General features: G+C 40.3%; 1 protein-coding gene across 2 annotated transcripts in view; it reads left to right on the top strand.

Annotated features, from left to right (window-relative positions):
* Window positions 1-40: 40 nt before the first annotated feature.
* Window positions 41-27,036, top strand: part of LOC103279528 (shieldin complex subunit 1) — a 48,968-nt gene continuing 21,972 nt past the window's right edge. The window contains exons 1-2 of one of the 2 annotated variants that reach the window (XM_016995809.2): window positions 41-420; window positions 6,944-7,125. In XM_016995809.2, coding sequence (XP_016851298.2) covers window positions 56-420; window positions 6,944-7,125 — 547 coding nt within the window. In that variant the 5' untranslated portion in view covers window positions 41-55. Of the gene's footprint in view, window positions 421-451; window positions 581-6,943; window positions 7,126-27,036 lie in introns of those variants that run through there. The other variant, XM_008115180.3, reaches the window with a different exon arrangement.

Below are 27,036 nucleotides of genomic sequence, written 5' to 3'. Positions count from 1 at the left end.
CACCTTCACTGCAGAAAGAATGCAGTTTGAAACCACTTTAACTACCACTGCAGTTATGGAGTCCTGGGAACTGCAGCTTGGTGAGCCCTCCTTGGCCGAGAAGGCTATGCAGGTTTTGAAAAAGGACATATCCCAGGATCCCATAGCACCGAGCCATGGCAGGTCAAGTGGCGTCACGCTGTATTCGTTCCCCGGTGTAGATGCACCCCCGACTTCCTATAAACTCGATGATGTCCTGTGCAACAGAAGCACACAGGAAGTCCGATCTGCAGGGGCTTTGCCATTGGGTTCAGCTTCCGGAGTGGGAGGCACCTTCCATAAAAACAAAAGGAAAACCCAACGCGGGATTCGCCAGCTGCGTTCAGAGGCTGCCTGGATCTCGTGGAGGATCCCCCCCCCGTTTGCCTTGGTTCGCTCCGAGTGAGTCATGCGTCACGCCAGAAGAAGGAAGAGACCAACTCCCATTTTGGGGGGAGGGGGGAAGCGGAATGCGTCAGGGAGGGAACGCAGGGACTTCCTCTGCAACTATCTTAATGCTGCATAACGGGGAAAGGCTACTCATCCAGATGACACCAGTACAGTACGGCTTTGTCTCATATGTTTCAGCCAGATCAGAAATGTGTACATCTCTAGTCCCCATGGTGCCCTGGTTTGAGCACTGAGCTCTGGCCCTGGAAACCAGGGAGTGATCTTTGGGTGAGTCACACTCTCTCAGCCCCAGAGGAAATCCCACATCTACACTGCTGTGTGTTCCAGTTTGAATTGCAGACTGAGGCTGGATCTACACTGCCATATAATCTATATGATCAAAGCAGATAATCTGCTTTGATTTGGATTATCTGAGGCTTCTACACAGCTGAATACAATCCCACCTTTTCTGATTTTGAGTTGGAAAATATGGCAGTGTGGACTCTGATAACCCAGTTCAAAGCAGATATTGTGGCACTTTCTGTCTTGATATTCTGAGTTATATAACTCTGCGGAAGGGCCCACTGCTTACATTGCCATATAATCCAGTGCAAAGCAGATAATATGGATTTTATATGGCAGTGTAGATAGGGCCTGAACTGCATTAAACTGGGTTATTTGAGTCAACACTGACATATATTCCAAGTTGATGAAGTTAATTTGGATTCTGAAACTGGATTATATGGCAGTGTAGATGCAATCTGAGTGAATCTTGCCAAGGAAACCCCGTGAGAGGTTCGCCGCAGGGCAGAAAAGTAACCAAGCGGATCACACTGTTATACCATTATTATTTGCAGTTCCACAAAGGGTTGTCAGATTAATTATTGTGCAGACTTGTTTTTCTTCTCTTCAGAGTACAGTACATGTGGCCAGTCAATTCGAACAAAGAAGGGGATTTTGTATTGCTTTAGGAAGAAGTTTGTGGTGGTAATTGCTCTTTGGCAGTAGAAGAGGCGGCCATGGAAGGTTGTGACCCTTCTATGTGTGTGGCCCATGCTGGAAGTGCCAGCATAGAAAATCATAAATTATATCAGACCTTTCCTTTCTGAAAGAGATTTCTAGAGGCATAGAAGCTCAGATCATTGTGGGTTAAAAACTGCGAACACAGTGGTTGTATTAATATCATCATCATCATCATGTGGCAGAGGACAGCAGTCCTTATCAGGTCCTTTGGGGTTCATTGACCCACTCATCTGCTGAAATTGCAAACATGTCTTTCTTTGTGGTCTAGGGCTTCTTAAACTTTTTCTGTTCATGACCCCTTTCCGCTCAAGAAATGTTTCACGATCACAGGTCTTTCAGTATAAAAAATTTTGTAATCAAAACATGTCACATGATTTTTGTTCCTGGGTTAGAAATGGCATTTTCTAATTGATTCTATCATAAATACATGGAGAAGTTTTAAATTAAACTTCAAAAACTGTTCCAGGGTTATAAATGTCATTTCCTAATTGATTGTCATAAAAACATGGAAAAAGTTTATTAAATTGCAATAACTTTGTTTTGCGGAATATTCTCCAGCACATTTTGCTATAGTTTTTCAATGAATATCTCATCCAGTCTCAACCAATTCAACTGGATGAGATATTCATTGAAAAACTATAGCAAAATATGCTCAGGATGTTCCGCAAAACAAAGTTTTTGCATTTTAATAAACCTTTTCCATGTTTTTATTATGGAACCAACATAGAAATAACATTTATAACCACAAAAACAAAGATTCTGGAGTACAACAATTACTTTCAACAGGAAAGAACACTTTCAAACCAAGAACAATTTTTTTTCAAATTTGGTTACGTAGTGTAATCAAGCATTTAATGATAAATCAGCATTTGCAAGTCTTGCTAAACAGGCTGATTTTCTTTTTAGTGCAGCTGAATAATTTTCTGCTGAGTCCACCGTAAACACTGCACATTGTTGCTAACTGATTTGTCTAAATGGGTGGCGTTCAGAAACCTTTCACTGTTGCCAATTTTTTGTGTTCTCAACATTGAACTAAGGGGACCCCACTTGGAAGTCGGAACCCACAGTTTAAGAAGCAGTGGTCTAGGGGTGACTAACACATGAATAGACAAATATAAAACAATCCCTGTATCTGCGAGGGATACGGTTCCTGAATTTACTACTGAACCAGGAAGCCATGGATTATTGCTATACCTATTTGGAAACATCTGGTGTGAGCGTACCATAGAATCATTTGGAGGGCCTAAACAATTTCTAGAGGACATATTTTGTCAAATGTGAGTAGGAGAAACTGTGGGCACTGGTTTGACCAGTATATGGGTTATATACTGTATTCCATCTTAATTTGTCTGCATTCTACACCTATGACATAGATATAACCATAGGAACAGCTTCCCATATCACAGACCTTTAATTCAGTGGTAAAAACAGGCATTTAGGGCATGTGATCAGTAGTGTCTGCCATGTCCCAAGGCTTCATCTTTTCTGGACTGAAGGGCAAAGATAAAAAGGAAAAGCAAGAAGGAAAGAAAAGAAAAAGAAAAGCAATTCTTGCATAGTGATAAAGCCTCATAGCACTCTTGATCGTGCCCCACTAGCAGAATTGGTCAGGGTGAACCTTGGTGTAACCTTCAAATCTGAATTATCCTTATTTTTATTATACTTTTCTTATCTTGCTATTTCAGAGAAGAAAGATTTGAAAGTGGATAGATGTCAGGATGAGTACCTTCATTAAGTACTTCATGCAGAAGGAAAGGCTGAGAGAAGACATGATGAGGGCCAAGTATAAATATGTGAGGGGAAGTCATAGGGATGAGGGAGCAGGCTCGTTTTCTGCTGCCCTGGAGACTAGGATGTGGAACAATGGGTTCAAACTACAGGAAATGAGATTCTACCTGAACATCAGGAAGAGCTTCCTCACTGTGAGAGCTGTTCGGCAGTGGAAGTCTCTGCCCTAAGTGTGGTGCAGGCTTCTTCTTTGGAGGTTTTTAAACAGGCTGGATGGTCATCTGTCAGGGGTGCTTTGAATTCAATTTTCCTGCTTCTTGGCAGGGAGTGGACTGGATGGCCCACAAGGTCTCTTCCAACTCTATGATTCTATAGCTGCATAGGAACAAGACATCAGAAAGACAGGCTCAGCCCATCTTATATAGTAAGACTCTCATATTTGCAAGTAATACGTCCCTGGCTGGACAATGGTAACATAAAACCATGAATATTAGTGCAGGGAAGTGAAACAGCAGATACGGCTTCTGTGGTTATGGGGGTCTTATTGTATACATTTTTAGTTAAAATGCAATATGTTTTTATTGGCAATATGTTGGCCGGTCAGATGTCACTGAAGGACAGCATGTCAGTGGGTCACGAACGAAGCCTAAGCATCTGTCTTCACGGTATAGGGCTTCCTTGAGTCTTTTTGGCTTGGATGCAGTTTGGAACAGTAAAAACCAAATCCAGCAGGCTGTTATTTTCTGATTTCTTTTGGGAAATGGTGAACTTTTTTCTAGAGAAATAAGGCACATATTTGAACAGAAGTATGCAGCTGCTTCAGAAAGACTTCATGCCATCTCTTGAGGAACGGGTTTTACTCCGTCTGTTTATTTCATTCCGAAGAGTGTGATCAGATTTCTTAGAAGGGGATTTGCAGGACAGGTGTTGCCAGAACATTTGGCAAGCTCAGTTGCCCTGACAGTGGTGTAGAAGAACGACTGAAATGTCACTAACATTGGGGGCATGACATGATGAACGCTTTTAAAAAGTCCTATTTAGATTTCCACCAAATCCACTGTCTGAGTAATCCCAGCTCAATCTTTTGACACTTGATTTCATCTTCTATTTGCTTGACCAGCTGGAGGTTGAAATTAGTGGATAAGGAGTAAACAGTCATGTTTCCATGGTTATTTACAGCTGGCTTGAATCATTACACAAGTGTGGTTTTGTTGAATCAAACACGGGACTGTCAAAGTAAGTGCATACTTAAGCTTGAGAAATGCAGCTAGAGTTTTAAGATTTTATTTTTTTGGTTCCTTTGATGTTCTTTTGAGGAAATGCTTGGGCTGAGAAATGGGGAAACCATATGAAATTGCCTTTTTCTAAGAGTGGGTTTCTGTGGCTAAGGCCTCTTCTGCACTGCCATATAAATCTAGATTATCTGCTTTGGACTGGATTTTATGGCAATGTAGACTCACATAATCCAGTTCAAAGCAGATAATGTGAATTATATGGCAGTGTAGAAGGGGGTTGAGTGGAGATTTGTCCTCCAGAGTTGTAGTCCATTTCTCAAACTACTATACCACGCTGGCTCTATTAATACATTTAGTACAGTATTTTCTGCTCTGATGAACAGCTGATTCCTCAATATTTTTTACCTCTTCTCTGAGACTAATTTGAAGAACCTGATAATAGAACTTTGGATCCCATTCCTATGAAGGATATTCTTAATTTCTGAGAAATCACATCTTTACAGTTATCAGAAATGTCTTGTGCGAGAACAACATGCTCCTCCACTCCCAGCTGACATAGCAACCGTTCTTATGAACATTTTAACCTTGCCTCTGTTCTCTAGGTCATGAAAACCGATCTCTCTCTGATCGGAAAACTGATAGTGAGGCATTAACTAATAAATCCGATGCAAAGAACAAGCCCAACAGTATTCTGTAAGAAGATTTTTCAGAAAAGGCACCAAGGTCATAAATCTGAAACTGGTAGGAAAAAAACCCAACTTTAACAGAATAGGTACTGTACGTGCAGTTTGTAAATATAAAATTGTTCTTGTGAGAAAGCTTGGGAGTACTTCCTTTAGTAACACACAGTGGCAAGCCAAAATATATGTGTAGATGCAATGCATTCCTTCTAATCTAGTGACAAGTACAGTAAGACCCCTGTATCCACATTCAATATGTCCCTGGCTGGAGAACAGTTATCTGAAATCATGAACACAATCAAATACCATTCAATAACCTGATGTCTAGTCCCAGTATACCATATAATTATATTGGAGGATCCAAAGATTCTAAGAAAGTCTGTGGTTACTTTTGGGTGAAGCATACAGTAGAATCACCTGAAGGATCTAATAAATTCCTATAGAAATCATTTTCCCCGAGTGTGTGTACATGAAACTGCAGATATGGGTTCTATGGTTATGGGTGTCTTACTGTATTATTATTCTCAAATGTGGATACTATCTACTAAAAAGGGGTTTTCCAATGCCCTCTTCTTTCTGGCCTGATGGCATATTGTTGGCATTTGTCTTGTTGTTCTTGTGTATCTTCAAATCAACTCCAATCTCCAACCTTTTCTTGGCAAGATTTATTCAGAAACGTTTTTCAGTGTGGCCTTCTCAAACAGAGAGAGTGGTCTGTCCAAATTTGCTCAGTGAGTTTTCATGACAGAATGGCTCAAAACACTATACAACATTGACATTTATTTATTTATTTTATTTTATTTATTTCCATCATTTATATGCCGCCCTTCTCACCCGAAGGGACTCTATATGATTCCCTGTATTTCCAGTCTTTAGGGGAGAATGCCGTTGCTTAGATAGCCATTGCCCTCTTTCCTGAAGACTGGAAATACACAAGATCCATACGCAAGAAGGGGAGAACTCAGCAGATTTGTGGGAACCATGAAATCCCCATAAGTACAACACAAAGGGCAGAGGAGGCCCCCAAATAATCCAGTGTTTGAGCATGCTCTGTGACCATGAAAGGAAGAGTGACCTAAGTGGTGTGGGGATAGGTGGGAAACTGAGGCAAGTGGGGGAAAAGGAGTGGAGCAGGTAGAATTCAGAATAGGAACCACTCCTCACTGTTACATTTTGTTGGACACTCAATCTATATCTGCATATTGACCAACATGAGGACGACTCATGCAGATATATATAAACTCTGAAAAACTATATTCAGGTTACTGGAGGCCCTTCCACACAGCCATATAACCCAGAATATCAAGGCTGAAAATCCTACAATACCTGTTTTGAACTAGGTTATCTGAGTCCACGCTGCCATGTTTTCCTGTTCAAAGTAGAAAATGTGGGATTTTATTCAGCTGTGTTGAAGGGGCCTAAGTCTCTTTTGGATATTCAGAAAAGTTATTTCCATATTTTAAAGCAGGTTTGCCAAGAAAGTATGTCTGTACCCATCAGTCCTTCCCAACTTAATATTCTGATTCAGTTTGCCCTGTTTTTGCATCATTTCTCCCATAAAAAAGGGAAAGTGTTGTGTATGGTAACTGGCTCTGTTGATAGGGTGGACCAGGGAAACAAATGCAAAATTCTCAATGAGTTTTCAATGCAATCTGTGTTTCATGGTGGCTCCTACCTTTGTATGAAAAAGTTCAGAATCCAGTGAAACTTTTTGATTTCCCTTTTTTACTTTTTGATTTCCCTTTTTAGAAAAAGTGGCAAAACTTTTCATCTGATTTTGTTTCTCGTAGGACATTTGTTTCCTTAAAAATATTGGTGTTAAAGTGAAATGCGAGTCACAAGTAAAACATTTTTTAACCTTTGCTTCAGGGCTGCAATGGAAGAAAGTAGAGCAACCTCAAGCTGCCAGTCTGAAGAAAGCAGTTTGCTGGACATCCCATGTGTTGTAACTGCAGAAGACTTTGCGTTAATCTCTAGCCCAGGAAGGAAGGGCGAGATTCCCAGCTCTGTAGATGAATTTGTTTCACTGACATCTACATCAATTGACACAGGTAAACTAGCAGTTACAATTTTACTCTTTTTTTCTACAGATACTTCCCTTTTTGGGGCAAGCCATGCAGGGGAAACGGAGTCTGTGTAACTGGAGCCTCGAAGAAAATGTGCCAGCCAAGAGTATGATCTACAGCAGTGGTTCTCAACCTGTGGGTCCCCAGATGTTTTGACCTTCAATTCCCAGAAACTCTAACAGCTGGTAAACTGGCTGGGATTTCTGGGAATTGTAGGCCAAAACAACTGGAGACCCACAGGTTGAGAACCACTGATCTACAGGAAGACCCCTATACCCACAGTGGAGATGTTCCCGTCTGGATTGTGGTTACCTTTAAGTGCAAATACAACCAAACACCATTAAATTAGCTTACTTTTTGTCCCAGCACACCATAAACTTGTGTTGGAGAGAGGTATAATTTCTAGGAATTGGCTAGGTTCTCTGAAGCAGCTCTATAGTAACTCCTGGAAAAGTATACCATAGAATTGTTTGGAGGACTCAGCAAATTTTTAGAGTGATCATTTCCCCTCTGAATGCCAGCAAGGAAAACCATAGGTACAAGTTACTGTATGTATATCTACATGAACTTGAGTAACTTATGAATAAAGAATGAAAACTAAAAAAAAAGGGTGCAGAAATGGTCTTATGGTGGCTTTTAGTTCAATTACAGAGCTGTCTCAATGTTATTTTTTTCCTGTGTCACTTTGAGCAGCTTGCTGAGTCATTCATTCCCTTTTTCATTCCTGGCAATGGTTGTGTCCAGCCATCACTTTCTAAGCTGTGATTGTCCTCTCTGTCTGTCTGCTGTGTTTCATTGCCTGTCTTTTCCATTGAGCTGGTATTATTACATTCAGCTTAAAAATAAGCTTTCCAGTAGATAATTCATTAATGGAATAGACAGCAGTAAAAACACACCATGAACCTATTTTCTCTCTGTATGTAAAACAAGTTATCATTATTTTGGTGAGATATTAGAAAATGTGTTTATTTTAACAATAACTCCCAGAGACACCTGCCAGTATGACTACTGAACATTCCAGTTGGAGGGACTGCAAGATTTTTAGTGTTAAAAATGGCTTGTTTGACCTCTGATTTTTGCGACATGACAAAATTTATTCAGACAACTGACTTATTGAACAAAAAACCTTCAGGTCCCGGGAGTGTCAAACTCAGCTCTGTTTCCCATCTAGTCTAGTAGCTTTGTTCCCCATCTAGTAGTTTTGTTCCCCATCTAGTCTGACAGGATTTAAATAACTCAGGTCTCTTAACAGTAAGTAACAAACCAAACACAATTGTACTTGTATCTGAGGCAACATTTTCCTTTTCGTTCTGCTAATATAATTAGGTGTATATGTTCTTATTTATCACATCTTTGCTGAAGAACCTAGAATGAATAGTCTTTAGGCTCATAGCCCCTTTGTTTGTGGTTCATCTCATCATCCAGGAGCCAGGGTGGTGCAATGGGTTAAACCCTTGTGCCGGCTGAACTGCTGACCTGAAGGTTGCGTTGCTGACCTGAAAGTTGCTGGTTCAAATCTGCAAGACAGGGTGAGCTCCCATCTGTCAGCTCTAGTTTGTGGGGAAATGAGAAAAGCCTCCCAGTGACACATTCTGGCGTCCCCTGGGCAACGTCTCTAGATGGTCAATTCTCTCACACTATAAGCGACTTACAGTATTGTTATATGTCTTTCGGGCTGTGTGGCCATGTTCCAGAAGTATTCTCTCCTGATGTTTCGCCCACATCTATGGCAGGCAGCCTCAGAGGTATGGATAAACTTACAATATGTTTTCAAGTCATTTCTGACATGATAAAAATTCCCTTCCTCCAGGGGATGAAGAAATAAGCCAGAAGGCTACATTCAATCCAAATACCCCATTACATCCAACCTAGGGAGCTGTGAATAATGCCTTCTAGCATGAAAACATACAAATGTGAGTAGACCAGCAGGAAGATAACAGCACTTCATGCAGTCATGCCAGCCACATAACCTTGGAGGTGTCTACGGACAACGCTGGCGTGAAATTCCACTTCAAACATTAAATGCACTATTAATTGACTGGACGTGAGGCAGGTGCCAGCTTTTCATATGGACAGAACTACTACCTTTCACAGCTCCCAGAGACTTTTTTTGTACTCCTTTTCTGACAAGAAAGGACAGCCACTGTTCTCTCACTGTTTCCCAAACTGGGTCACTTCTACCATACATCTGACCTATGTGCTTTCAAAATAAGGGCCCCCAGTTCGTATATGCAGATGTTTCACTAGAGCTGTTGCAATGTCATCTGCCTTTCTGAAAGTTGTTTCACTGGGGGGCATTGAGGAATCACTACATAGTCACTCGCAGCCATTGATCTTCATCACCCACAATAGATGCAAAATTCAAGGCTGAGGCTGTGTTTGGGAAAGGCATGCCATTTTCCTGTGTTGCATGATATTCCCATCTCTCATTTGCGTGAGTCACAGAGACCACAAATAAGAAGGATGGGTTGCTTACCTGTAACCATAGTTCTTTGAGTGATCATCTGTAAATTCATACAATACTCACCCTCCCTCCCTCCATGTGCCCTGCTCTTCTTCACTCCTTGGATGCTGCTTTGGCATTGAGGGAAATGCCAAAGCTTCAAAAACAGCTGATTTTAAAGTGTATATATAACTGATTTTAATGTTTGTGTATATTTATAGTTATTCTATGTCTCGGCATGGAATGGTTGCCGAATATATGTTGCGCTCCACCCTAAATCCCCTTCAGGGTGAGAAGGGCGGAATATAAATGTTTTAAATAAATAAATAAGTTAATTTCCCTCTTTTAGTTTTCTGCATTGTCCTTTGCTTAACCAACTGCTGTAGCCTTAAAGACATTTGAGCTGATCACACACAGGCTTATAATTTTTCTAGTGTTTTGGCAGAGGTAGATATTAACATTTCACTGCCTTGTATTGTATGGTGCTGCCTGGAATTGCAAATGTGATCCACAGTTTGTCTTTCCCTTCTAAGTAATGTTTACAAAGGCAGCCAAAATAGTTTTATTGCTTCTGCCTCATGGTAATTTTACACCAGAGCAATCCACTGTACAGAGGAGTTGTTTCTTTTTCTTATTGTCCTAGATTAGTTCTGGGTTAACTGTCCTTGCTTGTCATAAGTAATAATCCTTTGACTCTTACATATGATCGTGTTCATATTTTTAAAGAAGTACAGTATTAGTTTCTCTCCTCTGGTGGTATAGATTTGCTGGACTTGAAAAACAATTTCTTTTTTATAGCAGCCAAGTGCCTTGCTTCTGACCCTTGTCCTCTCACCACTCTAGCCACAGAAAGCTTCCATACTTTGCATATCTCTCATCTGTGTTGTGCATTGCCACACCTGTCAACACTGTACTGTTAATGTCATTCACAGATTGTGATGCTCCTCTGTAGAAGGAATTTCCGTGTAAGAACTAACAAGTGGCATGTAGCTTCTTACACCATCTGTCTTCAAGATTTTTTCCTCTTCTTTTTTTTTTTTGGTGTTGTTAGCCCCTGGGCAACATATCTGTGTTCATCTCAGATAGTGCTGCCGTTATCATTTTGTCACAATGACAGCAAATTCTATTAAAGCATAACTTGAATTTTAAGTTAATTTAAATGGTGGCTGCAATCACTGTGCAGCTATGGTAGTATGGGTGCTTTCCAGGAACACTTTACTTCCAATGTCTCATTCTGTAGGCCGAGATAGCACCTTGAAGGCATTCTTCATACTGCTGCATGAAGGCATTCACATCATATTTTTAAAAGGCAAGGTGAGAGGTGAATCATAGAACCATAGAGTTGGAAGAGACCTCGTGGGCCATCCAGTCCAACCCCCTGCCAAGAAGCAGGAAATCGCATTCAAAGCACCCCCGACAGATGGCCATCCAGCCTCTGCTTAAAAGCCTCCAAAGAAGGAGCCTCCACCACACTCCAGGGCAGAGAGTTCCACTGCTGAACAGCTTTCAGGAAGTTCTTCCTGATGTTCAGGTAGAATCTCCTTTCCTGTAGTTTAAAGCTATTGTTCAGCATCCTAGTCTCCAGGGCAGCAGAAAACAAGCTTGCTTCCTCCTCCCTTTGGCTTCCCCTCACATGTTTATACATGGCTATCATGTCTCCTCTCAGCCTTCTCTTCTGCAGGCTAAACATGCCCAGCTCTTTAAGCCGCTCCTTATAGGGCTTGTTCTCCAGACCCTTAATCATTTTAGTTGCCCTCCTCTAGACACATTCCAGCTTGTCAACATCTCCCTTCAATTGCAGTGCCCAGAATTGGACACAGTGTGATTCCAGGTGTGGTCTGACCAAGGCAGAATAGAGGGGCAGCATAACTTCTCTGGATCTAGATGCTATACCCCTATTGATGCAGGCCAGAATCCCATTGGCTTTTTTAGCTGCCGCATCACATTCTTGGCTCATGTTTAACTTGTTGTCCATGAGGACTCCAAGATCTTTTCCACACGTACTGCTGTCGAGCCAGGCATTCCCCATTCTGTATCTTTGCATTTCATTTTTTCTGCCTAAGTGAAGTATCTTGCATTTGTCCCTGTTGAACTTGATTTTGTTAGTTTTGGCCCATCTCTCTAATCTGTTAAGATCGTTTTGAATTCTGCTCCTGTCTTCTGGAGTGTTAGCTATCCCTCCCAGTTTGATGTCGTCTGCAAACTTGATGATCGTGCCTTCTAACCCATCGTCTAAGTTGTTAATAAAGATGTTGAACAGAAACGGGCCCAGGACGGAACCACTTGTGAAGGTGTGCCTCTTCAGATAGTGACCATCTCTGTCTATGTTAAGTTGTCAAACTACAACTTGCAGCTTCTACCTAGACAGTAAAATACAATACTCCATGCTCTGCCACTTATTAGTAGATTTTCATTGTGCAGTTGTGTACAAGTCTCCAGCTGCTCATAGCTGTGCTTTATGCTTTGAACCCAATTTGGGACCATAAAGTATAGGAAATTTGTGATGCAGACCTCTCATTGGTGGCAGGCTTTATGGTGGGATATTCAGTCAAGCTACTAAACAAACCAACTGTTTCTTCAAAGACAGATTTCCTAAGTCCGCTCACTTTACTGGAAATGGGTGGGTGAAAGGTTTGTTTATAGCTGCTGTGTTGCCGTATCACATGGTTTTGGCAGATTCAGTTCCTTCAGACACTGCTTAGCTTCCAAGCATACCTCCTTGACCTTATTGTCATTTTACATCAGAGCAATCCATTGCATAGAAAAGCATGTAGAGAAAAGAATGTAGGTATACAGATTTATGGTCAGCGTGAGGATAACAGTGGTTTCCTATAGGATGTGGTGCCCCCATAGACTGAACCCAGAGGGGCAAGGAAACAAAGGTGTAGGAAAGAACAGAGATTTGGAAAGCTGGCACCACTTTGAGTTGCTGAGAGTTTTCTGGCCTGTATGGTCATGTTCCAGGAGCATTCTCTCCTGATGTTTCACCCACATCTATGGCAGGCATCGTCACAACCTTTGAGGATGCCTGCCATAGATGTGGGGAAAATGTCAGGAGATAATGCTTCTGGAACATGGCCATACAACCCAAAAAACTCACAATAACCCAGTGATTCTGGCCATGGAAGCTTTCAACAACACATTAGTGCCATTTGGTTTGAAATTTAGTAGCTGACTTAACTCAGCTTTCCTTAAGATTGGAGTACTGCTCTATGTAAGAGCCAAAGGAATTTTACATTTGACAGGATAGTTAATCCAGGACTATACTTCATATATATTTATTATAAACACTATCCAGCATGGTTAGCAATTCCACTTGCATTAATTTTTATTCTGCAAATCATTCTTTTTAAAAGTCGGTCTCTCCAATTAATTTATTTTGGCACATCCATGTGCCCATTCAGTGGATGATATGCTGTGAGAGCAAACAAGAGCTCAGTGGACATATGACCTTAGAGGTGTCTATGGACAACGTTGGCTCTTTGACTCAGAAATGGAGATGAGCACCAACCCCCAAAGTCGGTACCTATTGATCTATTCAATAGTAGTAGTAGTAGAAGTAGGAATGTACTATTTTTTCCTTACCCACAGCTCCTGGGATCAGGGAACAACAGATCAAAATACATCCACAGATTAGACATATAACATCAATACATATTGAAGAAAAAGTTCACGAAACTTCTTCCATTTGAAAATGTTGAGAACATGAATTTACTAAACTGTAGTGGTGGCAATCACCATTGATAGAAATAAATACTTTTGCAGATTACTTAATCTGCCCCAGAGGGTTTTTAATCATCTATCCTGTTTTTATTAAGATTTTACCATTTATGTGTTTTAAATGCAATTTTTTATCCTGTATTTTTGTTTTAATTGATATATTCTATTACTGTTTTATCTTTTTATAGTGTGGTTTGTATTATGTTGCCTATGTTTTGTTTTATGTTGTTTGGGCCTCTGCCCCATGTAAGCCGCCCCGAGATTTAGCCCCGATGGTGGCAGGGTATAAATAAAGTTTTATTATTATTTATTATTATTATGGATCTGGTCCCACTAGTTCCCTTTTAAATATGACCACACATGAAAGAAATGCCCACCAGAGGGCTCTCAAGGAAATGTTTACACAATTTTCTGGGCTCCCAGACGCAAAGGTATTTTTTTGCATTGCTTTTTTGCACGCTGAAATCTGACATGATTTCTAAACTGTCACTTTCCAGATGCAAAATTGGATTTTGTATTTGGATTAAGCACACTGATAAAAAGACTGATTTCAATCTTGAATGTTAATGTTGTAAAACCTGTATAATGTGTTGTTGAAGGCTTTCATGGCCAGAATCACTGGGTTGCTGTGAGTTTTCCGGGCTGTATGGCCATGTTATAGAAGCATTCTCTCCTGACGTTTCACCTCCATATATGGCAGGCATCCTCAGAGGTTGTGAGGTCTGCTGGCAAGTGAGGTTAATATATCTGTGGAAGGTCCAGGGTGGGAGAAAGAACTCTTGTCTGTTGGAGGCAAGTGTGAATGTTGCAGTTGGTCACCTTGATTAGCATTGAATGGCCTTGCAGCTTCAAAGCCTGGCTGCTTCCTGCCTGGGGGAATCCTTTGTTGGGAGGTGTTAGCTGGCCCTGATTGTTTTATGTCTGGAATTCTCCTGTTTTCAGAGCATTGTTCTTTATTTACTGTCCTGAGAGGTTTTTTAAATACTGGGAGTCAGATTTTGTTCATTTTCATGGTTTCCTCCTTTCTGTTGGAATTGTCCACATGCTTGTGGATTTCAATGGCTTGTCAGTGTAGTCTGACATGGTGGTTGTTAGAGTGGTCCAGCATTTCTGTGTTCTCATATCCTATGCTGTGTCCAGGTTGGTTCCTCAAGTGCTCTGCTATGGTTGACTTCTCTGGTTGAATCAATCTGCAGTGCGTTTCATGTTCCTTGATGTGTGTTTGGGCAATGCTGCGTTTGGGGGTCTCTGTGTAGACTTGTCCACAGCTGCAAGGTATACGGTAGACTCCTGCAGAGGTGAGAGGGCCCGTCTTGTCCTTTGCTGAGTGTAGCATTTGTTGGATTTTCTTAGTTGGTCTGTAGATAATTTGTACTATGATATATGTATATTTCCTCCTTTAATATCAGTGCTCTTGTTAATCCTGTTGAGGATTTATTTCATGTTCTTTGCTCAAAGTTTCTCTGGTTACATCAGGGATGGGGAATAACACAACTCTCTAAATAAGTCTCCAGCCATCATTTGCTATTTACTATGTATGCTGCCTAGAAGAGAGCCAGTGTGGTAGAATGATTTGAATGCTGAACTATGGATCTGGAAAACAGAGTTTGAATCTCTGCTTGGCCATGAAATCCTACTGAGTCATCCTTAATAAGTCACTCATTCAAGCTCCAGAAAACCCTGTTCTAGATTCACCTTAGGGTTGCTATAAATCAGAAATTATCTGGAGGTATATAACAAAAACAACAAATGGGAGTCACAACGGACGTCTCTCAGGTTACACATTCTCCACTTATTCTGTAAATTGTAATGCTCTTTGGAGTCTGCCAGGGGGATAGGGATTTGCAGAACAAGAAATGGTTCTTCCTTTGGCTCTCTTCTTGCACTTCTCTGATGCTACCAGACCAATCCTAGGTGCCAATAATAAGGAAGGGAGGAAAGAATCCTTGGCCTGAGAAATATATGCTGAACAGAGAAGGAATGTCAGAGAGAAATAGTTCCTTTCCCAACTCATCTAGTGGGAAGACTGGGGTAATTTACCTATCCCTACATTAAAGAGAATGAGAGACAACATGGAGCCCTGTGGAACATCATACAGGGACCCCAGAACCACTTGCCAGGCAGGTGTTTGCATTATTTGTAGCTATGTTTTTTTTTACAAAACAATGGAAAGTCATGTTGCATTAAAAGAATTACCACTGTTGTTATCATCATTGTCCCATTGAAGGTGGTAGCAATCTGAGTACTATCAACACAGTAGGAGAAAAACAATGATAATTAAGGATATTTCTGTTCAATTACATACCCTGTTTCCCCTAAAATTAGACATCCCCAGAAAATAAGACCTAGTAGAGGTTTTGTTGAATAGCTAAATATAAGGCCTCCCCCAAAAGTAAGACCTAGCACTGTTTGTGTTTGGAAGCATGCCTGCCAAACAGAACACCAGAGCATGCAGGTTTGGTAAATGTATGTACATGGATTGTTGTACATGGAAATAATGGTAGTAACAAGAAATTCTTGATAGGATTCACAGTTTGTCTGGTTATGCTGGTTTGTGATGACAACTACTGTACAGTATATAATAAATGTTCATTTTTTGTTCAACAATAAATGTGAATTCTTCTTCATGAAAAAATAAGACATCCCCTGAAAATAAGACCTAGAGCATCTTTGGAAGCAAAAATTAATATAAGACACTGTCTTATTTTTGGGGAAACAAGGTAGGAGTCTTTGGTGGTTCACTTTTGCTCAGTCATCTGAGGAGGTGGGAATCAGCTCCTCCTAGCCCAATCTTGGGAGGTTGGCATCTCCTTGTATGCCAGTCCCAAGGTTGATGAATCCCTGACATATCTTCCAGGAATCATGGCATTAGACTTGAGCTCAAGCTTCTGGAATCTTCCACTAAATCAGGAAGAGAACAGAGGAACAATGGCTATAATTCTCATTCCTTACAGCTGTTCTAGAGGTATATCATATAGTCCAGTGGTTCTCAATCTGTGGGTCCCCAGATGTTTTGGCCTTCAACTCCTAGAAATCCCACCAGCTGGTAAACTGGCTGGGATTTCTGGGAGTTGTAGGCCAAAATACCTGGGGACCCACAGGTTGAGAACCACTGATGTAGTCATAGTCAGCGTTACCGAAAGGTGCTGAATAGTCTGAGCAGATTAACTGGATTAATGAGGACAAGAACAAGAGGGTGTGGATGAAATTCCAGCTTCTACTGTCTTCTCTTTCTGAACTAATTACCCGGAGGAGTTCTAAATTTCATTTTTTGAGAAAGAGAATTTTTCTTTGACACAGTCAGATTTTTTTTTCTTTCAGTTTCTGCAATCTCCACTCATGTTGAGTTCTGAGAAAAGCTGTCTTTGGTCCTGCAGGAACCAATTTCAGCTGGAATTTAAAAGAACCACTGTAGTTTAACAAACAAGATAAGAATCTGAAGATTCTTTTTGCGGGGGATGAAATCTTCCTGATGCTCATGTAGGATCCTTTTCAGAGAGTATTAGCTTTCTTGTAGAATTCAGCTTTATATGTTGCTGCAGGCGACATTGGAAATATATTGAACAGAGAAACAAAACAGGAAATTAAATTCTGATCTGTGACGTTGAATTGTATTGAGTGCCATACTGCTAAAATCAAGAAGTCCTTCAAATACAGAATAAATGAAACCTGTTGCTGGTAGTATCCATTTCAGAGGACCTATGTGGATTAATGTCAGCTATTAAAGATCTGCTTAGATTTTTCTAAGGACTGAAAGAGAATGGGTTTTCCCCCCAGTGTCTTGGTCCTGCTGAATATACAAGAATCCCCAGTGTTTTGCTCTTAGTAATATATAGCATTAAAATAGCCTAGATGGCCTGATTCAAATACATCTTTCTTTTAGGAAAATGGTATTTTTTCCACATTGTGCATTTTGTGAGACAGGTTTTCCCAAAGCTCATGCCATAATAAATGAAGGAAATGTTAAAGTACCATGGGGCAAGCTTTTAAAATGCAAATGCTCATATTTAAATCTCAGTGGACTCGCTGGCAATGAGACATCTTTCTGTATGACACATGGGAAGGGCATGGATGCTCCTGTTAATGAATGTCAGTGGGGATTTAAGTTCTTTTTGGATGTACTGTTGCTAAAAGACTGACTGTACTATTTGTGTGTATATGCAGTACATACATATATACATGCTCCTATTTTCTCTTTAGGTAATTCAAGATCCTGTGTAATGTTTTCTTTTCCTCCTGTCCTGCTGTATAGCATCCCTGTAGGCTAGAGCAAGAGACATCAGGTGAACCAAGGTCTCCCAGTAACTTTTACAGCCAAGTGTGGATTTGAGACTGCATCTTTCCCAGAGCTTTGAAAATTAATCCAGTAATGTTAAACATTAGAAATTGGGACATTACGTAATGAAGATTAACATTCATAATTTAATTTGGTTCTTGAGTTCAGTTATTATTAAATTAATTAACTTCTTAAACATTAGCTTCCAGAGTGTGCAATCCATTGAAGAAAGGGATGGCTAAGAAAAGCAGAATGGAAGAGCTGGGGAATGAAAGAACGAGAAAGAAAGAAAGAAAGAAAGAAAGAAAGAAAGAAAGAAAGAAAGAAAGAAAGAAAGAAAGAAAGAAAGAGAGAGAGAGAAACTATGGAGAGTTAATTTACCAAGAATCAGGAAGTTTATGAGCTGTAAAGGATGGTTCAGTGGAAAATAATAATAATAATAATAATAATAATAATCATCATCATCATCATCATCATCATCTTCATCATCCAATACAACAGCCAGTAGAGTGTCTGCTGTGGACTCAGCTTGTTGTGTTTCAAATAATAATACACTTTATATTCCACTTTATCTCCCTGGAGCGACTCGGATTGCATTACAGTACACATATAGGCAAACATTCAATGCCTTTTTTCACAACGAACAACGACATATAATACACAGACAAGGTAAAGGCATTTTTCTTTTCATTTCTGGTGTCTGGAGGCGCTGCTTAACTCCGGCCATAGGAATGTGTTCTTGTTCCATTTTTTATGTCGAGAAGCCTGTTGTCCTTGGACATCTTCGATCTTTTTGCCGGCATGTCTGACTGGGGCGCCCTTTTACCTTCCCACAGAGACGCTACCTATTGATCTACTCACATTGCATGCTTTCGAACTGCTAGGTTGCCAGAAGCTAGGGCTGACAGTCGGGAGCTCACCCCAACTCACAGCTTCAAACTGCTAACCCTCTGATCAGCTTTTTCTGCAGCTAACCACTGTGCTACAGCTGTTCCTTTTCTTCTCTGTAGAGCTGTGGCAAACATAGTTTTCAATAAATGGCTATTTTTGATTTCAGACTAATAACTCAAACCTCACATTCTTCTGAAATAGTGTGACCCACTGAATGGGGTGGATGAAAAGCAGAAAAGGAAAAGCAAGAAAGGAAAAAATTGGGATGGGTTTGAAGAAATGTGTTTGCTTTGCATATTTGAATAAAATCAGGATGAAAATTGAAGAGTCTGAATCTACTCCCACCACCACACCAACTTTCAGACCTAGCAGGCCTGACACACAGCAAGGACCATGGCAGTTTGGGGCAAATGAAATAATTAATTTCTTTAATTCCATTTCTTATCAGCATTCACACACACACGCCCCTTCAGTTCTTTTCAAGCTATTCTTTTACAGCAGTGACTCTCAACCTGCGGGTCCCCAGATGTTTTGGCCTTCAACTCCCAGAAATCCTAACAGCTGGTAAACTGGCTGGGATTTCTGGGACTTGTAGGCCAAAACATCTGGGGACCCATAGGTTGAGAGCCACTTTTTACAGTGTTTCCAGAACTTTTTCTGTCTCAATATTCAAAATGAAGCAGCAGCTCCTCATGATGCATTTCCTCCCTATTTATCTCATCAGGTACTTCTGTTCTACTGAATCGCTCAAGGGAAGAGCCACCAACTTTTAAGAAAGTGTTCTAAAGCCAATTAATTTGTTATGACATGGGATTCATTTGTTATCTGGCACTTTTGTGAGTTAAAAGCTTAGAACAATCTACATAATTAATGGTGGAGCAAGTTCTGTCTTCCAGTCCTAGTCTGATACCTTTAACTGCTACACTGAATTGGTCCAGAAGTCATATGGTTGTATGACTGATGAGTGTGACAGTTTTATGAACATTTCAGTGTTATACGCTTAATTCTTACAACAAGCATGAATATTCCTCTGTTGCTGGCGATGCAGCTTGGGCGACAGTGGCCCCCTTGAAAGCATTTTCACACTATCCAATAATGGCACTTTGATTCTACTTTAACTGCCTTAATTGCATCCCGTGAAAATGTAGGATTTATAGGTTTATGAGCTATTTAGCATCTCTGCCAGACAATTCTAGCACCTTTCCAAATTTGAAATCCTAGGATTCTCTAGAATGGATCCATGGTAATTAAAGTAGAATCAAACTACTATAATTGTGCAATATGGAAAAGTCCTAAGTGAGTTTGTGGTTAAGTTAAAATGTGAACAAGAATTTGTCTGATTTGTAGCTTGGTTCCATAGGTACATGTGCTTTTGTTGATAATAAACATTTTAATTGTCCACATTTGTCAAGACAGTGAATATGCTGGATTGTAACCTGGGATATTCACAATCAAATCCCCATTGAGCATTGAAGCTTATTGCATGTCCTTTGTTAATCTGTCTTTTTCAGGCTGACCTACCTCACAGGGTTGTGAGAATAAAATAGGACTGCCCTGGGTTGGTTCCTTGGAAGCAAGATGGATCATATAATTAATATGTTTTTCATACCCCCATGTGCTTCTTTTCTTGATGCATTTATTATTTAATAATCTTTTTAATTTAGTAAATACCATCTATTTAATTTTGAGAAAAAAGACCTAAGATCAGTGGTTCTCAACCTCTGGGTCCCCAATTGTTTTTGTCCTACAACACCCAGAAATCCCAACCAGTTTACCAGCTGTTTGGATTTCTGGGAGTCAAAGGCCAAACCATCTGGGGACCCACAGGTTGAGAACTGCTGCCTTCAGATGAACAACAGCAATTCCATTAAAAACTGGGATATGGCACTCAGATAAAAAGGAGGTGGAAAACTGACATTCAATGGAAATGCACCAGCTTTATATAATCACAGAGTTGCACCCTTGAATCATTGATCAGGGTGGCTAAGAAGAAATAGTTATTCATTAGGCTGTCTAGATGGAACAGCATCCTTTGATATTTGGCTCCCAAGCTTTCTCTGTTTCTCAGTGCAGAATCCACAAAGCAGAGATATTTTTAGCCGATCTGCTGAGACTGCCTTTTAGTCTCTTTGCAACTGAGCAAGCATCTGCTTCTGTATGTGAGGCCGGATTTCTGTTCAACTTTTTGTATCTCCAGAAAGTTATGGCAATTAATTTTCAAGGTAGCTGGATATAAACATCTTACTCATACATATGACGCAAGGCCAAAAGTGGTTGCTACGACTCCCTGAATCTCCCTGCTATCCTAGTTAGCTAAGGCTCCCATCTACACTGCCATGTAATACAGTTTGAAACCACATTATATGGCAGTGTGGATGAGGCCTTAAATAAAATTGCTCTGTAAATCTTCAGGGGTTCTTGTGGTCACACTGAAGGAATGTATAAAACCCATTAGGCTACTTTGATGGGTTTTACATTCTGTGAAAATTATTTTCTTTTTCTGGTTTCTTCGCTCAATATGTTTTCATTGTTGCTTATATAGTATATTTGGGTGTTGTTTTGTGAGCTTTTTATTGAAGATTTTGTTTAGAAATGTATTTTGCTTTGAATATTTTATGGCTTTGAATATTTTATCTTTTATTTAATTTTTCTAGCAGCAAAGAGGGGGAAAGCCCCCAAAATAACACTATATAACATGATTTTTGTTCCTGGGTTATAAATGCTATTTCCTGATTGGTTCTATCATATAAACATGGGGAAAGTTTATTAAACTGCAAAACCTTTGTTTTGCAGAATATCCTGCAGCACATTTTGCTATAGTTTTTCAATGAATCTCTCATCGAGTCTCAACCAATTCAACATCATTTGTGACAGTCCCAAAAACGAAGTTTCTGGAGTATAACAACTACTTTCAGAGTAACTACCGCACAATTAAACAGGAATTACACTTTCAAACCAGGAACAGAATTTTTTTCAAATGTTGTTACATAATGTAGTTAGCTTAGCCTACTGCCTAAAAGCTTTTCTCTTTAGTAGCAAATTGTGACCCTTATGGTAGCAGGGTGGGGGAATGTTGCAATCACAGTGTTGAATTGTAAGCCTTAAATTAAATGTGAAATAATGAGTGAGAAATGTGTGGTCGTTCAGATGATACCTGTTGGTAGCTCTCATCAGTCTGTAGTTAAAATAGCCAGTGGTGATGGATGAATGGGAGATGCCATCCCCCCAAATCAGGAGGACAATATGTTCCCTGTTTTTGTGGCAAAGCAAAGTATGGTGAGAACAAACAACAGGAACCACCTTATGTAAAGAAACTAGAAATTGTTGTCATCTTCCTAAAATGGTTGAGAGAATGCTTTGTCATTTCATTCTCCACTTTCAAACTATACAATTGTCCCTCTGCATTAATAAGGTTCACTTTTGGGGATTGAATGATCAATGAATTTGATTAATATGTTCTCTTTAGGAATCTCCAGGTCTTTGAGCTTGAGTTCATGGTCAACATTTGTCACAGACTTTTGCTGGAAGATGCTGAGATTTCTAGAGAGATTGTCTGAGGCCTCTTCTACACTGCCATATAATCCAGATTATCAAATCATATAATACACATCTGCTTTAAACTGGATTATATGAGTCTACATTGCCATATAATCAAGTTCAAAGCAGATTATCTGGATTTTATATGGCAGTGTAGAAGGAAGGGGCTTCAGATGAACCATAGTGTTGTAGTACAGCCTGAGGCTGATGGGTTCAGTGATGGTTTAGAGAAATTGTGGGATTCCCTGTGAGATTTCCTGAGGCACAAAGTGAGGAAGATTCAAGTCAGAGAAATGATAGTTCTCTCTGGGAAGAACCTGACTCAGAAAGTGCAGGACTTCAAGGTCAGTTAGAGAAGCCAGAAACTGCAACATTAGCTAGGGAGTCAGGCAAAGAGCGAAGTGATATGGAAGACTCCCAGGAAAAGACACCTAGAGCTATGGAGGCCAACAAAAGTCTTCATTTACAGATTAGAGCAGAAAATAGGCAGCTCCAGTCAGAGAACCTGCGTGGGAAAGTTGAGGAGAGATTTCATGGGAAACAAAATGACTTCATGGGTGTTTATTTACTGGCAAGTTGTTTACCTAAGAGTTAGTTCAGGCAGTGTAGCATTCAACGAAGAAGCTAAGCCTGAGTTCTCTGGTTCTTATTTCAAGTCAAGCCTTGGTTTTGCATTCAAGTATCCTGGAGGCTTTCTTTGTTCTTGTTTTGTATTTTTGCTCAAGTTTTGCTATATACATCTTTGCTTGTGGACTTTCCTGCCGGAGCGGTACCTATTGATCTACTCATATTTGCATATTTTTGAATTGCTAGGTTGGCAGAAGCTGGGGCTAACAGTGGGAGCTCACCCCACTCCCCGGATTTGAACTGGTGACCTTTTGGTCAGCAAGTTCAGCAGCTCAGCGGTTTAATCAACTGTGCCACCGCCAAATTTATATTTGGCTGTACATGTGTCAAATATAAATAAATGTAGTCTCTGCTTGTTTTGTTATTACATTCAAACCCCATTAATGTTGTGGTCATTGTTTATCAGGGGGGTTTTAACTTACCATCTCAAAGAAACATGAACCGGTTCAGGGAAATACCTGGGAACTTAACATTTGTTTGACCCATGACCGTAATCCTACTGATGAATCCTCAGGCAGTGGGGAGAGAACACACTTCAGAGCTGTCAAATGTGAGCATGATGTTAGTATTCATGAAGTCATGCTTTCTTGATGCTGCTCCAATTTAGTATTGGATTCAGCTTTCACTTCATGCAAAGATGTCAGGCATGTTTTCTGAATACTGACAGGGCACACATTAATGTTTGGGGGGTCTGTCACAGATTGATTGTTTTGTAGATTTCACACATTTTTTAAAAAGACCAACCAATTCTTATTCCAATATACCATTTCAAGTTTCACGTTAATCAGAAATGCTACTGCACTGTTGATTTCAGGCTGTATTATTTAATATTGATGTTGGAAACTGAATTGTTAACATGATCATTTAGAAAGGCATAGAAGAACCAGCTATTTTTTTTTAAAGCACCATACAATAAAAGCAACAAAATGTTGATAAGGTGAGGATGGGAAGGGGACAGTAAATTGTTGAGTTGCATTGAGTCAACTGTCTCCAACAGGTCCAGATGCCTTCTTTGTATACCTTGTTAATCTTTGATGTTGTGTGCTTTCTTTTCTGTGCATGGTTACAGGAATAATATGCTGTCTGAGCAATTAAGCATACTTAGGGTTATTGCAAGGAACCATATCTCATGGTGGCCAGTATAGCAAACTCTCATGTGGATCGTGTTTGCCTCCATGGCCTTTTTTTGAGGCCACCTGTCACAGTATATTTCTACATCTGCACCTTCCTTGTACATGGTTCATCTCTGAGACCAGTTCAAGTTCACCACAGGCCATGTAAACCTTGCCTGCAGTTACACTGGAGCAGTGCGTGTCTTGTGCTAAGTGAATGGTTTGCTTTCTCTAACCCAGTGGTTCTCAACCTTCCTAATGCTGTGACCCCTTAATACACTTCCTCATGTTCCAACCATAAAATTCCAACCATAAAATTATTTTTGTTGCTACTTCATAACTGTCATTTTGCTACTGTTATGAATCATAATGTAAATAGGATTTACATGTTATATATGTAATATATATATATATATATATATATATATATATATATATATATATATACATACACACACACACACACACACACACACACACACACTAGCTTGGGGACCCGGCGGTGCCCGGGTCATTTGAGAATGGTATTATTTGTCTTTTAATGTTAGGTTTTCTGTTTGGAGTGGGTGAACTACAATTCCCAGAATCGTGGCTGAATCCTCCCGAAACCCTGCCAGTATTATAAATTGGCCATTTTGGGCATGTGTACCAGGTGTGGTGCAGTACTCTCTGGATGGGGGTGAGCTACTGCAATTTCTAGATTCCCGGGGCAATTGCCCCGAAATATCTATCAGTATCCATAGCAGGCAATATTCAGTCTGTGTGCCAAGTTTGGTCTAGATTCGTCATTGGGTGGGTTCAGTGGTCTTTGGATGGAGGTGAACTGCAACTCCCAAAATCAAGGCCCCTTCCCAGAAATACCTGCAGTATGTTCAGTAGGTCATGAGGCTTTTCTGTGTGAAGTGTGGTCCTAGTGCATTGTTGGTGGGGGGTCAGTGTTTATCTGGCTGCAGGTGAACTATAACTCCCTTTTCCCCAAACTTGTCCAATATGTTGTATTGGTTATGGGGGCTCTGTGTGCCAAGTGTGGTGCTCATTCATTGCAGGTGAACTATAAATCCCAGTACCTACTACTCCTCAACTTCCAGTCCAGTTCCCCTCCAAACCCACAAGTAGTCAAATCTGGGCATATCAGGTCTGCATGGCAAGTTTGGCCAAGAGTCATCATTGTTTGGGTTCATTGCATTCTGGGTGTAGGTGAACTACAACTCCTCTATATTCCCCAGTAGGAGTGACAGTGCTCTGACTTGATGCAGGGTGAACTACAACTTCCACCATGTGGAGTCAATCCCTAAACTCTTCCAGTAAGTTTAGTTGCAGCTCAGTTCTGCTCTGTTTGTTATGCAGAGAGATTGGAAAGGGAAGGGCAGTGGGCGGGGCCATGCAAATTCCACAGCAATGGAGAACCCTGGGATGCCTGCCTGTGGTGGAAGAAAAAGCAAAATGTAGGATGAAATGGTCCCCAAATGAAAGCATTCCTTGGTTGGTGGGCTGTAGTGTTTGGGAAAGACATTGGCAGGGGCTGGGCTGCATGTTCATGGCGCTCGCTGTAACCACAATGTCAGTGGAAAAGAGTGACTTGCTAGATTCTTAACCCTGGGAATTATAGCCTGTTTGTGGAGGCCGGAGGCTGTCTGTGTGAGCAGACATTTGTGCCACATACACACATACGGGTTTTTGCTTTTATTATGGATATATATATATATATATATATATATATATATATATATATATATAAGATTATAATAATAATAATAATATATGCAGGATGTATTTTAATTCACTAGACCAAATTTGGTACAAATAACCGATATGCCCAAATTTATACTGCGGGTGTTGGAAGGGGATTGATTTTGTCATTTGGGAGTTTTAGTTGCTGGGATTTATAGTTAACCTACAATCAAAGAGCATTCTGAACTTCACCAATGATGGAATTGAATCAAACTTGGCACACAGAACTCCCACGACTAACAGAAAATACTGGAAGGGTTTGGTGGGCATTGACCTTGAATTTTGGAGTTGTAGTTCACCTACATCCAGCCTTCCCTGCCAAAGGGGTTCCTAAGACCATCAGAAATATGTGCTTTCTGATGGTCTTTGGTGATCCCTCTGACACTTCCCTCACAACCTCCCAAGTTGAAAAACGCTGCCTTAACCCCTTCTGCATGCCATATTGAAGAATTATTCTGGAGACATGTGGATGCCTCTCCACGCCAGCATTTACACATCAGAGGAATTAAGGTTGCAGATATATTCCATCAGCACAGAAGCTCACAGGCAGCAGGATGCTACGTGGGCAGGAGCTGTCAAAGGCATTTCACATTCCTGCCAGTTATGAAAAGTTTGAGAATTTTGCACATCCTAGACTCACCTCGTATATAAGTTAGTGTAGAACAGTGGTTCCTAAACTTTGGGCCTCCAGGTGTTTTGAACTTCAACTCCCAGAAATCCCAGTCAGCTGTTAGGAACTGTGGGAGCTGAAGTCCAAAACAACTGGAGGCATAAAGGTTGGGAACCACTGGTGTAGAACATATAGTTGGTCAATTAGAAGAGATTCAGGGGCCCAGGTTTCTTAATTAGGAGTCCAAATGCATCTTCATAGAATGCTAAACCCATTCTGGGTTTGGGTCTGAATATTAAAGAAGCTTGAGGATCACTCAAGCAATGTTCAGGGTCACCAGTCCACTGCTAAGAAAACCAACAGCTGCCTTTGGCCTTGAGAGCTTAAATGAAGTATCAATTATGTATATGCGTATGGGATACAGAATATAGTGTGATTCATAAAATTGCAGCGATGCAAAACTCTGAATTAGTTATTTGTGCCTGTAAATTTTAAATGGTAAAGGGACCTGCAGAATTCACTTGAGAATTCACCCCATCTCCCATTTTTAAAAGATGTCTTAGGCTACTTCAGAAGAAATAACTTTTACCCAGGCCCCTTCTACACTGCCAAGAAATCCAGATAATCAAAGCAGATAATCCAGAATATTGGTTTTGAACTGGATTATATGAGTCTACACTGCCATATTACCGAGTTCAAAGCAGATAATCTTGATTTTATATGGCAGTGTAGAAAGGGCCATAGTCATTGCTCTTCTGCTATAAACTGTTGATTTGCTATAAACTTCCCAAACTAAATTAAGAATACTGTGTTGTTTTTTATGTGTACATCCGACCATTTCTGGTAGACTAAGCTAACTCAAAGCCAGAAGAATGTTGAAAATAAGGTTCTCTTTTGCTTTTTCCTACCCATTTCTCAATAGTATTGACCTTTTCAAAACTTGTACAGA

Source organism: Anolis carolinensis, chromosome 1, assembly GCF_035594765.1.
Source record: "Anolis carolinensis isolate JA03-04 chromosome 1, rAnoCar3.1.pri, whole genome shotgun sequence".
Taxonomy (NCBI): Eukaryota; Metazoa; Chordata; class Lepidosauria; order Squamata; family Dactyloidae; genus Anolis; species Anolis carolinensis.
This window is presented reverse-complemented; position numbering and strand designations above follow the sequence as displayed.